Genomic DNA, 13256 nt, shown 5'->3' with positions numbered 1-13256 from the left:
TTTGGCCATGAGGAGACATACCCCCCCACCTCCTGTTTTACCACCGCCCCTTGTTTTGTGTGAGAGGTTGCTAGCACTAACCCACAGAGGGCCTCAAGGGCTGAGGCTTGTGTCTTGCCCAGGTGGCGTGTGAATAAAATAACCCTGAAGTGGCCGCGTGTGTCCTTTCTCTTGTCTGGTCAGTGGGGAGGACCGGGGCCACACTATTCTGACTCAGGGGAGGCCCAAACTGAGGGGCTGCAAATTCCCTGGCATCTGGCAGCTGCATCTGCCTGTCTTGGGGAGCCCCTCCTTTCAACAGGCCCCATGGGACCCCAGTAAGGCAGAGCCACAGTGCGCCTGCCGCCCCCTTTCACCCCTAGGAGCGCCTCTGTGGCCCATCTCCTTCCTGTCTGACTGGTTTGACTCCCCTATTCACCGTGAGCCCCACCCCAGGGCCTCTCCAGCTGATCTGCACCACAGACACCTGGCTGCTTCTCAGGACTCAGCCCTGTCAGTGCTGGGCCTCACTTCCCTCACAGCCACCAAGCTAAGTCCTTTGTCTCAGCACTCCCAACCTGGGCCTCTAGACACCTCCACATGTCCTTCTGGGTGGATTGGGGACCAGCACTCCTGAGTGCTGTGCGTCCCCTTCTCCCATCAGCCCATTCCCTCATTTGCTGCCTGTGTCATCTGCTTTTTCTTTGTCACCCACTGCAGGGGGTTCCTGCCCCCAGACCCCCACATATTGTGGGGTTTGTTTTCTCACCACAGCTGGAACTCTCCAAGATCACACCGAAGCCTCTCCTGAATTCTTCACTTCTTCCTCTCCTCACGCTCCCTGAACCCCCGTATATCCACCTGGCCCCTGATCCTGTCACTTCTCACCCAGGGCTCCCACCCCTTCTCTCCCACTCTCGCCCAGGCTCTGGCAGGACCAGGCCAGGGAGGAACTAGCCTCCAGGACCTAGAAGGATCCATGTTGAGTATTTCCATGCAGAGCTTCCAACCAGAGCTCCAAACTGCTCTCAGCCCAGATCCTCGTCTATGTACTGAAGCTCTGGCCCGAACTCACTTCCCTCAGCCCAGCTTGTTGGTCCTGTACCCCAGTCTGACTCTTGAGCCTTCCATCCACTTGGGAGCTAGCACCTCACCTATTCCAGCCTTGGCACTCAGCCTTGGCACTCCGTTCTCACAGCAGCTGTGACCCCCACACCTTACCCAGCTCTGTGCCCTTATGTGGCTCCAAGTGCCCTTAGCACAAAGCCCAAACCCCTGGGTGGCATCAAAGACCTTTAACCCCCACCCACCAACACACACAGGCAGGTCTTACCTGGATGTGGAGACACAACACACACAGATATACAGACATACAGACACAGACACACACATAGACACAGACACTGACACAGACATAAGATGGAGACACACAGAGATACAAACAGATGTACAGAGACATAGATATAGACACAGATGTACATTCATCCACAGACACAGAGATATACAGAGACACACCCCCCTTTGATGTCCCAAATCCCCAAATCCCGCTCTCTTTTCTGGGTCACCCACCTTGAGAGACCTGCTGTCCACTATGAGCGTCGAGGGTCCCCCATAACCTCTAACTCTAACTGGCCTCACTCTCCAGGGTTCCACTGGCAGGGGGAGGGGCCTGCACCTGCCACCCCACCCCCGTTTCAGTGGGGGTGCTCAGGTCTCCAACAACAGAACCGAGGCTTCGCAGCAACACTGGAACCCACTAGGTAGGGCCTGGGTGCCCTCATCCCAAGCCAGGAGGGCCTCGGGGGAGGGGGGCAGATTCGCTGTGTGGCCCAGGGTGCTGGGGCTTGCCAGGCAAGTGGGGGGGCCAACTTCGAGTGAGAAGGTACGAGTCAGGCTGTCTTTCCCCCACTGGGGGGCCATAGCAGCCTACTGCAGGTGGGGAGAGCATCGAAGCAAGGCCCGTGGAACTGGGGTGACGGCTGGACAGTGTTGGGGGGGGAACCGGGCTGTGATGGCTACTATCCAGTCAGAGACTGACTGCTATGACATCATCGAGGTACTGGGCAAGGGCACATTTGGGGAGGTGGCCAAAGGCTGGCGGCGGAGCACGGGCGAGATGGTGGCCATCAAGATCCTTAAGAACGACGCCTACCGCAACCGCATCATCAAGAATGAGCTGAAGCTGCTGCGTTGTATGCGGGGCCTGGACCCCGACGAGGCCCATGTTATCCGCTTCCTCGAGTTCTTCCACGACGCCCTCAAGTTCTACCTGGTCTTCGAGCTGCTCGAGCAAAACCTCTTCGAGTTCCAGAAAGAGAATAACTTCGCGCCCCTCCCTGCCCGCCACATCCGCACGGTCACGCTGCAGGTGCTCCGAGCGCTGGCCCGGCTGAAGGAATTGGCCATCATCCACGCTGACCTCAAGCCCGAGAACATCATGCTGGTGGACCAGACTCGATGCCCTTTCAGGGTCAAGGTGAGGGGGGTTGCCCCAGGCCTGCCTCTGTCCTGTCTCTCCTTACGGCCACCTTCCAGCCACCCTCTCCATGCTGCCTCTCAGCCCTGACCTTAACCCTTAACATTAGCTTTTTTATTGTTGTTTGTTTGGGTCACACCTGGCAGCACTCAGGGGTTACTCCTGGCTCTGCGCTCAGAAATCACTCTTGGCAGGCATGAGGGACCATATGGGATGCTTGGATTCAAACCACTGTTGGTCCTGGATTGGCCGCTTGCAAGGCAAATGCTGTGCTATTTCTCTCTCTCTCTCTCTCTCTCTCTCTCTCTCTCTCTCTCTCTCTCTCTCTCTCTCTCTCTCTCTCTCTCTCTCTCTCTTTTGGTTTTTGGGCCACACCCGGCAGTGCTCAGGGGTTACTCCTGGCTGTCTGCTCAGAAATAGCTCCTGGCAGGCATGGGGGACCATATGGGACACCGGGATTCGAACCAACCACCTTTGGTCCTGGATCGGCTGCTTGCAAGGCAAACGCCGCTGTGCTATCTCTCCGGGCCCTGTGCTATTTCTCTTAATGTTAGCTTTTCTGCATGTATTGAGGTACATTTCAGCAGTGCTCAGGGCTCGCTCCTGGCTCTATGCTCTGGGATCACTCCTAGGTGGGCTCAGGGGGCCATATAAGATGCTGAGGGGGATTAAATCTGAGTCCATAGTGTGCAAGGCTAGAGCCTTCCCTGTTGTAGTATCTCTCTGGGCCCTGCAGTGGCTCTTCTCTTTTTTTCTTTTTGGGTCACACCCAGCAGTGCTCAGGGGTTAACTCCTGGCTCTGCACTCAGAAATCACTCTTGGCAAGCTCAGGGGACCATATGGAATACCGGAAATCGAACCGGGCTCCATCCGGTGTTGGCCGTGTGCAAGGCAAAAGCCCTACCGCTGAGTTATAGCTCTGGTCCTGCAGTGGGTCTTTTCTAAAAGGTGATAGGGGAGAGAGGCCAAGAAAATTGCTAATATGGGGCCGGAGAGATAGCATGGAGGTAAGGCGTTTGCCTTTCATGCAGGAGGTCATCGGTTCGAATCCCGGCGTCCCATATGGTCCCCCGTGCCTGCCAGGAACAATTTCTGAGCCTGGAGCCAGGAATAATCCCTGAGCACTGCCAGGTGTGACCCAAAAAAACTACAAAAAAAAAAAAAAAAAAAAGAAAATTGCTAATCTGAGCCTGCCACAAGATAGCAGCAGTTCTGGGGGTGAAATGATAGCACAGCTGGTAAGGTGCTTACGTTACCTTGGCTTGGCCTGGTTCGATTCTCAGCGCTCCCTATGGTTCCCCCATCCCCTGTCCTGCCAGGAGTGATCCCTGAGCACAGAGTTGGGAGTCAGCCCTGGATATCTCTGAGCATGGCCCTCAAACAAACAGAAAAATGCTGGCCACCTTGCTAGTCACTGTGGTTGATTCAGTAGCGAACAGGGCCGCACACTTCCCCTGCGCTTGGCCTTGTGCTGGGCACACAGGGGCATCACCTCTGGGCTCCAATATCCTCTGCTAATAGGTCTGAGTGAGGTGTGTCTCTGAGGGTAGGGTGCTGTGGTCCTCTCTGGGTCCAGGACACCTCTCAGCTTGGTATCAATGGTGAACAAATGTAGGAGACCCAGAGGAAGACACAGGCTGGAGAAATCGCATGGCTCTGCTTCATGAGATGGAAGGGAAGAGGCCCCAAGAAAGGAAGGCACCCACAGCATAGCCTTGGCACCCCTGTATGTTTTTTTTATATGGGTGTGCTTGTATGCGTGGAATGAATATGTGATTGGAGCCCATGGTCATGTGAACAGGTGCCAAGGGTCATGTGGTCTCTGTGATCCAATCCACATCCAGAGGAGTGATATCTGTTCATCCCACTGGCAAACAGATGGTGAAGGATATTTGGAGAGGGGTAGGAGAAGGTAAGGCACCTGCCTTGCAGGCAGCCAACCTGGGTTTGATTTATTTTTCTTTCAGTTTATTGGACCACACCTGGAGGTGTTCAGGGATTACTCCTGGCCCTGTGCTCAGAAATCAATCCTGACAGGCTTAAAGCCTAGTCCCTAGCCACTAGGGGAATCATATGGGATGCTGTGGATTGAACTTGGGTCAGCTGCATGCTAGGCAAATGCCCTACCTGCTATGCTATTGCTCTAGCCCCCAACCCGAGTTTGATCCCCAGTACCACATAGGGTTCCCCAGCAGTGCTGAAGTTGAGCATAAAGCCAAGAGTAAGCCCTGAGCGCCATTAGGTGTGGCCCCAAACCAAAAAGGAACATAAATGGGGCTGGAGTGATAGCACAGCTGCAGGACATTTGCCTTGCACATGGCCAATCCAGGACGGACTCGGGTTCAATTCTTGGCATCCTATATGGTCCTCCGAGCTTGCCAGAGGTGATTTCTGAGTGCAGAACCAGGAGTAACCCCTGAGTGCCTCTGGGTGTGACTAAAAAGCCCAACCCCCCAAAAAAAGAGAACAAAAAGCAAAATAGAAAGATATCACCAGAGTGATAGTATGCAGGCAGGTACTAATCTGCATAAAGTCAATTTGGGTTATCCTCGGCATCCCATATGGTCCCTCAATCCCACTAGGAGTAATTCCCAAGCATAGAAGTAGCTACGAGTAACCCCTGAGCACCACTGGGTGTGGCTCCCCACAAAACAGCAGCAACAACAAAAATAGCAAAGCCAATGTAGGCAGAGAGGGAGACGCTGAGTTAGGAGGAGCAAAGGAAGAATTGAGAGCCCTGAGCTGGGACGCTGGTGGTGGTGGGTGTCAGTTTTGCTGATAGCTTATTCCCACACTTGTCAGGAGCTTGGAGTAGGCAGTCGGTGCTTAAAGCAGGGACCTGTGGGGCCCTCAATGCAGGAAGGTATTCTAGTGGCTGCCCTAGGGCCAGAAAAGGACAGACTTAATGACAAGAGGAAGATCCAGGGAGTCTAGCAAGAGACAGAAACTAGAAGGACCAGAGGGTAAGTGCCTTGCAAGGGGCCAGGTAACAGGGCTCAAAGGCTTCAACTTGGACCTGGCAAGCTTGAGGCTCTGGCTCCATGTCCTGAATCACACGAACCTTTAGCTCTGTGCACACGTATGGAACAGCCAGGCCAAGTGCCACCAGGAACGACATCAACTGGCCTGAGTACCATTGGGCAGGTCCCCTCCATCCCCAAGAACCCAGCCATTCATTCCCATTTTGGGGGGGGGGAGGGTCACACTCGGTGGTGGAGCTCAGGGCTTACTCTTGAGTTCTGCGCTCAGAAATCGTTCCTGGCAGTCTCAGGGGACCATATGGGATGCTGGAATTCGAACCACCATCCGTCCTGGATTGGCTGCATGCAAGGCAAATGCCCTACTGCTGTGCTATCTTTCTGGCCCCCATTTATTCCTTTTTTTTTTTTTTCTGGGTTTTGGATCCGGGCCATCCCTAGCAGTGCTTGGGGACCACTTCTGGCTTAGTGCTCAGAGCCCTGTCAAGTGATGTTCTGGGGAGCATGTATAGTTCTAGTTACTCTTCTAGGGGCCCCACTGGACAGTGCCTGGGAGCCCCAAAGGCTGTATTGAGCAGTGCTGGTGGGTCCTGTGATTTTGGAGGTCAAACCCAACACCTCACTTGCATACACAAGGTCAGTGCTATGTGGCTGAACTGCCTCCTGTCCGGACAGTGGCTGTTCAGAAAGGATGTGGTAAAGGCTCTGGAGGCTTCTGAGCAGTGGAGGGATGTGGGTGACTCAGGGTTTCCAGGACTGTGTGTAGGTGACAGGAAGAGGGGCAGAAGACCCCTCACCAGTCTATGGGGGAGATGTTAGTAGGGCCATGCTGAGGCTTTGGTTTTATTTATTTTTTTTTGGGGGGGTAGATATACCTGACTGTGCTTAGGGGCTTTTCCTGGCTCTGTACTCAGGGATCACACCTGGCAGTCTTGGGGAAGGTGGAGCATATGGGATGCTGGGGATTGAACCCAGGATGACTGTGTGCAAGGCAAACATTCTTGTTTGAACAAACCCATTGTTCGAACTACCTCTCTAGCCCGGAGAATAACAACTTTTGGGGGGTTGGACCACATCCGGCAGCGCTCAGGGGTTACTCCAGGCTCTGCAGTCAGAAATCGCCCCTGGCAGGCTCAAGGGACCATATGGGATGCTAGGAATCGAAACCGGGTCTGTCCTGGGATGGCCGTATGCAAGGCAAATGCCTGACTGCTGTGTTATCTCTCCAGGCCCCTGAGAGTAACAACTTCTGAAGGTGGAGCCAGTGAAATGGGTGGAGGCTGAGGGGTGATGAAAGAAAAGAGGCCCCACTTCCGGTGCAGTGGAGAGTTGCAGGCCCTGAGAGATGCAGTGGGGACAGGTGCTTGCCTTGCACACAGCTAATCCATCCCCAGTACAAACTATGGTCCTTTTATTTTTTATTTTTTTTGTTCTTCTTTGTTTTGGAGCCACATCTGACAGTGCTCAGGGCTTACTCCTGGCTCTGAGCTCAGGTGTCACTTCTGAGGGCTCAGGGGACCATATGGGATGCCAGGGATTGAACCTGGGTTGGCTGAGTGCAAGGCAAATTCCCTACCTGCTGTGCTATCACTCTGACCCCTGGTTCCCATTTACAGTGACATGAGCATAGAGCCAGGAGTAGCCCCTGAGCCCTAACTGGGTGTGGCCCCAAAGTGAGAGTCACAGAAGCAGAGGCTGGAAAAACAGGATTGGCAAGGAACTGCCAATCCCAGCAAGGACAGGGCAGAGGGAGAGACAGTGGCCTGACATCCCTGCTCACTGGCTCCCCCTGTGTCTCTCCTACCGGTCTCAAGGTGATTGACTTCGGCTCTGCCAGCATTTTCAGTGAAGTCCGCTATGTGAAGGAGCCCTATATCCAGTCACGCTTCTACCGGGCCCCCGAGATCCTGCTGGGGCTGCCCTTCTGCGAGAAGGTCGACGTGTGGTCACTGGGCTGCGTCATGGCCGAGTTGCACCTGGGCTGGCCCCTCTACCCGGGTAACAACGAGTATGACCAAGTGCGTTACATCTGCGAGACCCAGGGCCTGCCCAAGCCCCACCTGCTGCACGCCGCACGCAAGGCGCACCACTTCTTCAAGCGCATCTCTCACCCCGATGCCACCAGCTCCTGGCAGCTCAAGTCCTCAGCCGACTACCTGGCCGAAACCAAGGTAGGGCCAGCAGGGCAAGGACGGTCTATGTTGGTGTCACTGATATGACCAGAAACCAAACCTGAGGGCTGGGAGATGGCTCAGAGGGGCCCTGCTTGCAGAAAGCCGGGGGTTCCTCCTCCAACACCAGAGTGCTTTCCTGAGGGTGACCCCAAAAGAGTAAAAAGGAAAGACAGAGGGGTTGAAGTGAGGGTACAGAGGGTAGGGTGTTTGCTTGCATATAACCGACTGGGGTTTGATCCCTGACTCCCATATGGTTGTCATCATCCCCTCATCTCTGTCCTCCCAGCCTGCCAGGAGTGATCCCTGAGTGCCAGTGGGTATGGCCCCAAACAGGAAAGCAAAGGCCAGAGAGAGTACAGTAGGTAGGCTGTTTGCCTTGCACAAGGCCAGGTTAATCTTGACACTGCATAGGGCCCAGCTCCATCAGAGCCACAAATAAGCTTTGAGCACCATTGGGAGTCAGAAAAACAATTCCACAACAATAAGGACTGGAGAGATGATACAGCGTATAGAATTGACCCAACTTGGAGCCCTGACATTCTATATAGTGCCCTGAGTACCACCGGGTGTGACTCAAAAACCAAAACCAAAGTCAATAACAAACACTCAAAAAGAAACAAAACAAAAACGAAAACCAAGAAACAACCCACATCCAGGGGCCAGGGTGATAGCACAGCAGGTAGGACATTTGCCTTGCATATGGCCAACCCGGGTTTGGTTCCCAGCATCCCATTTGGTCCCTGAGCCTGCCAAGACCAATTTCTGAGTGCAGAGCCAGTAGAAACCCCTGAATGTCATCAGATATGGCCCCAAACCCAACCCCCCCAAAAAAAAACCCAAAACAACCCACATCCAAGTGAACTCCAGGTTCAGCAGTATATATTTCAGAGCCATCCAGGAAACCAGCGACTATATCCCATGTCACACCAGTGCACCAGGAGTCCATCACCATTTGTCCCCACGGCCCCTGCCCACCCATCTCCATCTCCATCTTCATCTTCCCTGCTCACCTGTCTCCTCAGGTGCGCCCACTGGAGCGCCGCAAGTACATGCTCAAGTCACTGGACCAGATGGAGACGGTGAACGGCGGTGGTGCGGCCGGCCGGCTGCCCTTCCCGGACCGAGAGGCGCTGGCCGAACTGGCCGACCTCAAGAGCATGGTGGCCCTGATAAAGCGCATGCTGACATGGGAGTCACACGAGCGCATCAGTCCCAGTGCTGCTCTGCGCCATCCCTTCGTGTCCATGCAGCAGCTGCGCAGCACACACGAGGCCACACGCTACTACCAGCTGTCCCTGCACGGTTGCCGCCTGTCGCTGCAGGTGGATGGCAAGGTGCCCACACCTGGGGGGGCCCTGGATGACGGGGCCCCCTACTACCACGGGGCCGACGAGGACCACAACGGGGAGGCGCCAGCCGTGGTGGGCAACATGCCCTTCTTGCGAGAGGAGAAGGCGCAGGGCATGCAGCGGGCCATAGACCAGCTGGATGACCTGAGCTTGAAGGAAGCAGGCTGCGGGCTGTGGGGGGAGCCCCGCAATGAGGCGGCTGGCCCCGATCTGCTGGCCCCTCTCAAGGGTACGGTGGTGGCCGCTGGCCGGCGAGGCCCCGAGGCTGGTGCCGAGCCTATCCTGGCCTTCTATGGCAGCCGCTTGGCTGGCCGCCACAAGGCCCGCAAGGCACCCACAGGCTCCAAGTCTGACACCAACTTCAGCAACCTCATCCACCTGACCCAGGCCACGCCAGAGGAGGACGCGCCTCGCCAGGCCAGTGGCTGGGCCGAAGGGGAGCGGACCGGGGCCTCGGCAGAGCCACCTACTCTCCTGCAGCACGATGGGGACGGGCCAGACATCAAGGACATGAGCGTAGACACTGAGGTAGGTCGGGCAGGCTCCTGGGGGACTTACAGTGGTGGTGGTGGTAGTGATGGGAAGACACCAGGGTCTCCCCATGAACTCTGGCCAGCTCCTCATGAGCCTACTCTTTTTTTTGTTTTGTTTTTGGGTCATACCCAGCAAAGTTACTCCTGGCTCTCTGCTCAGAAATTGTTCCTGGCAGGCATGGGGACCATATGGGATGCTGGGATTCAAACCACTGTCTGTCCTAGATCAGCTGTGTGCAAGGCAAATGCTCTATTGTTGTATTATCACTCTGGCCTCCAATTAGCCTACTCTTTTTTTTTTGGGGGGGGGTCACACCTGGCAGTGCTCAGGGGCTACTCCTGGCTCTATGCTCAGAAATCGTCCCTGGCAGGTTCGGGGGACCATATGGGATGCCGTGACTCGAATCACTGTCGTCCTGCATGCAAGACAAATGCCCTATCACTGTGCCATTGCTCGGGCCCCAGTGCCTACTCTTGATTTGTTTGCTTGTTTATTTTTTAGCTTTTGGGCCACACTCAGTGGTGCTCAGGAGTATGTTACTCCTGGTAACATACCAGATATCACTCCTGGTATGCTTGGAGGACCATGTGGGATGCTGGGAGTTGAACCTGGGCCTGTCCCAAACCAGCTGCATGCAAGGCAAACGCCTAACCGCTGTGCTATCTCTCCGGCCCCCATGAGCATATTTTTGGGTGATTAGGTGCAGTGAACACTAACCCATGTTCAGGACACAATTAGGGTGTTTTATTTTATTTATTATTTTATTTATATTTTGGTTTTGGGGGCCACACCTGGCAGTACACAGAGCTTCCTCTCAACCCTGTTCTGGGGAGCATGTGGTGCTAAAAATCCAGCCCAGGCTTCCCACACACAAAGTTTGTACTCCAGCCGATGGGGCTCTCAGGCCCTGCAATTAGGATTTTTGAAGTCTCAGCTCACACTGACCCAGCTTCAGGCTGTTATTAGGAACACTGGAGTAGGGAAGCTTGCTCAGTGAAGCATTTTTGCCTTGAAAATGAATGAGACCTTGGAGCTGACTCAGCACTTGCTTTGCATGCATCAGGCTCTGGGTTCGAATACCAGCAATGCATGGTCCTCTCAGTAGTGCCAGGATTGACTCCCAAACACCAAAATTCAATAAGTAGCTAAAACTTGGGGGCCAGAGAAATAGTACAGTGGATAGAGCAGGCACTATACGCAGCAGACCCAGGTTCTATCCCCAGCGCCACACATGGTCATTCCAATATCCACCAGGGTTTTCCCAAAATATAGAGCCACTAGGGGTAAACCCTGAGCACTTCTGGGTGTGGCCAGGAAAATGACAAAAACAAAATGGGAAGGGAAGGGAGGGGAAGAAAGATGGGACAGGAGGGGCCGGGAAGGTGGCGCTAGAGGTAAGGTGTCTACCTTGCAAGCGCTAGCGTAGGACAGACCATGGTTCAATCCCTCAGCGTCCCATATGGTCCCCCCAAGCCAGGGGTGATTTCTGAGTGCTTAGCCAGGAGTAAACCCTGAGCGTCAAATGGGTGTGGCCCAAAAACCAAAAAAAAAAGAAAGATGGGACAGGAGAGATAGCAGAGGGGTTATCTTGCTTTGCTTAATAAGGCTGACCTCGGCTCAGTTCCCAGCACCACACATAGGCACAAAGACTACAAGCACTGCAGGGAACAGCCAGTAAGTAGTGAAGTGGGGGGCCGAGTGATAGCATAGCAGGTAGGGCAATTGCCTTGTATATGGCCAACCTGGGTTCGATCCCTAGCATACCATATGGTTCCCCGAGCCTGCCAGGAGCAATTTCTGAGTGCAGTCAGGAGTAACCCCTGAGCACAGCCCGGTGTGGCCTCAAAACAAAAACAAAAAAGTGAACTGGGAATAAGAAGCCCACCAATAAGAGGCCCAGCATCACCAAGTGGGACCCAAATCCCCCAGTCACCAAGGTATGAACACAGGCTTATCCACCTGTTTATTTTTTGGTTTTTGGGCCATTCTCAGCAGTACTCAGGAGTTACTCCTGGCTCTGCTCTAAGAAATAGTTCCTGAGAGCCTCAGGGGAGCAGATGGAATGCCAGAAACCGAACCCGGGTCAGTCCCAGGTTGGCCACGTGCAAGGCAAGAGCACTGACGCTGTGCTATCGCTCCAAACCTCTATCCATCTCTGGATGACCAACCATGCCCCTTCCCCAGATGTTTATGCCCTGAGTGCCCTAAGGGACTCTTGACCATCTCAGCCCCACTGAGTGAAGTGTGCGGGATGTGAACAAGACTCCAGACTTCCAAAATTGCATTCAGGAGAGCCTAGCACATGACTCAAAGGCTCCAATCACTTGTCTAGGCTAAGGCCACAAGTCCAGGAGGGAAGGCACTTGTCTTGCACACAGACATACAGGGTTCAATCCCTGGCACCACACAGGGTTCCTGGAGCCCATTAAGAGTAATCTCTGAGGAGGGAGCCAGGAATTAAGCCCTGAGCAACTTCAGGTTTGGCCCAACCCAACCCCCCCCCCCCCCAAATAAAACTCCAAAATGCAAAAAAAAATTCACACCATAAACCCAGCGTGGGTGATCCTGACAGCCTAGCTTTAAGGGAGGGCCCTGTAAGAAGAAACTCATAAAGAAACAACTGGAGGACGGTGAGGCATAAGCAAGGATAAAGCCCCTGAGGAAGCAGCCATTCCCCAGGTGGACTCTAGGCCCTGGCTTGCCTGGCTGACGAGTTCTCTTCCCCCCAACAGCAGCCGAGCTCTGAGCTCTTTGATCCAAACAGTTGCCCTGGAGAATGGCTGAGCAACACGGACTGGACCCTGGAGGGTCTCAGGGGAACCCGGGCTCAGGGGCTGCAGCCCCGCCACGTCCATCCGCATGGGCCTTCCCGAACCACAAGCTTTCTGCAGCATGTCGGCGGGCACCACTGATGATGGCCCTACCCCTGAAGACTGAGGGATGCACTGGCTGGACTGGCACCCCCTCCCCAGGGCCGTGCCCCCTCCCCCGACTGGCAGATTATTCTTTCAGAAAGACTGTTATCCAGAAAATTAATTCCTTGTTACCCACCCCCACCCCACCCGACTCCAACACAGGTGGGTCTAGGGGTCTGGCCCGCCCAGGGCCTGTTTGGCCTAAGGGATGTCAAAGAGGGGCTGTCCCGCTGCCCCGCTGCACGCCCCTGTCCTGTTGCATGCCCTAGGCCTACTGCTTCTGCCTGTTTCAATAAAGAACCGTTCAGCAGTTCTGGCCTTGCCTGCTTTACTGCTTGAACCCTGGCCCAGCAAGGGTTCAGTCTGTGACATCCATCTGCCAGTTGGCTCGGGCTAGGTGCTGGGATGCCAGGGTACTTTGAGGAGGATGCTGTTGGCACAGACCATCCCCTGCTCCAGCCCCCTAATACCTGCTGCTGAGAAAGCTGGGTTGGACAGTGGTTAGGGCGGTACATTGCACACAGCTGACCTGGTTCCATCTCTGGCACTGCATATGATCTTTTGGTGATTGCCAGGGGTCAATGCTGAGTACAGAGCCAGGAATGAGTACAGAGCACCCCAGGGTAGCGTCCAACCAAACCAGCTCTCCCCCAAAACAAACAAGCAAGCAGTGTGTGGAGTGAAAATAGCTCGAGTGTTCAACAGCTGCCAACCAGGGTTTGCTAGGCCAAGGTCTCAGGCCCTGTCACTGACTACAGCCAGAGACGTGTCATGAGCCTGCCAGGCACAAGTCACTTGTTTTGGAGACACGGAGTGAGAATCCAAGAGCTCAGACATGCATATAGGGGACC

General features: G+C 54.6%; 1 protein-coding gene across 1 annotated transcript; it reads left to right on the top strand.

The window, feature by feature from the left end:
- Positions 1-1990: 1990 nt before the first annotated feature.
- Positions 1991-12402, top strand: HIPK4 (homeodomain interacting protein kinase 4). Its single transcript, XM_049787164.1, has 4 exons — positions 1991-2455; positions 7248-7604; positions 8630-9484; positions 12223-12402. The coding sequence occupies exons 1-4, from the start codon at positions 1991-1993 to the stop codon at positions 12400-12402; spliced, it is 1857 nt and encodes a 618-aa protein (XP_049643121.1).
- Positions 12403-13256: the final 854 nt, after the last annotated feature.

Source organism: Suncus etruscus, chromosome 14, assembly GCF_024139225.1.
Source record: "Suncus etruscus isolate mSunEtr1 chromosome 14, mSunEtr1.pri.cur, whole genome shotgun sequence".
NCBI lineage: Eukaryota > Metazoa > Chordata > Mammalia > Eulipotyphla > Soricidae > Suncus > Suncus etruscus.
Note: the sequence above shows the minus strand (reverse complement) of the source record. Positions and strands in the feature narration are given on the sequence as shown.

What these genes read in the sequence shown, in the direction of transcription:
- HIPK4 (XM_049787164.1), top strand. Translation starts at nt 1,991, where the DNA reads ATGGCTACTATCCAGTCAGAGACTGACTGCTATGACATCATCGAGGTA. An exon ending in ACTACCTGGCCGAAACCAAG is followed by an intron (nt 7,605 to 8,629) that starts GTAGGGCCAGCA and finishes CTGTCTCCTCAG; the next exon opens with GTGCGCCCACTGGAGCGCCG. An exon ending in ACATGAGCGTAGACACTGAG is followed by an intron (nt 9,485 to 12,222) that starts GTAGGTCGGGCA and finishes TCCCCCCAACAG; the next exon opens with CAGCCGAGCTCTGAGCTCTT.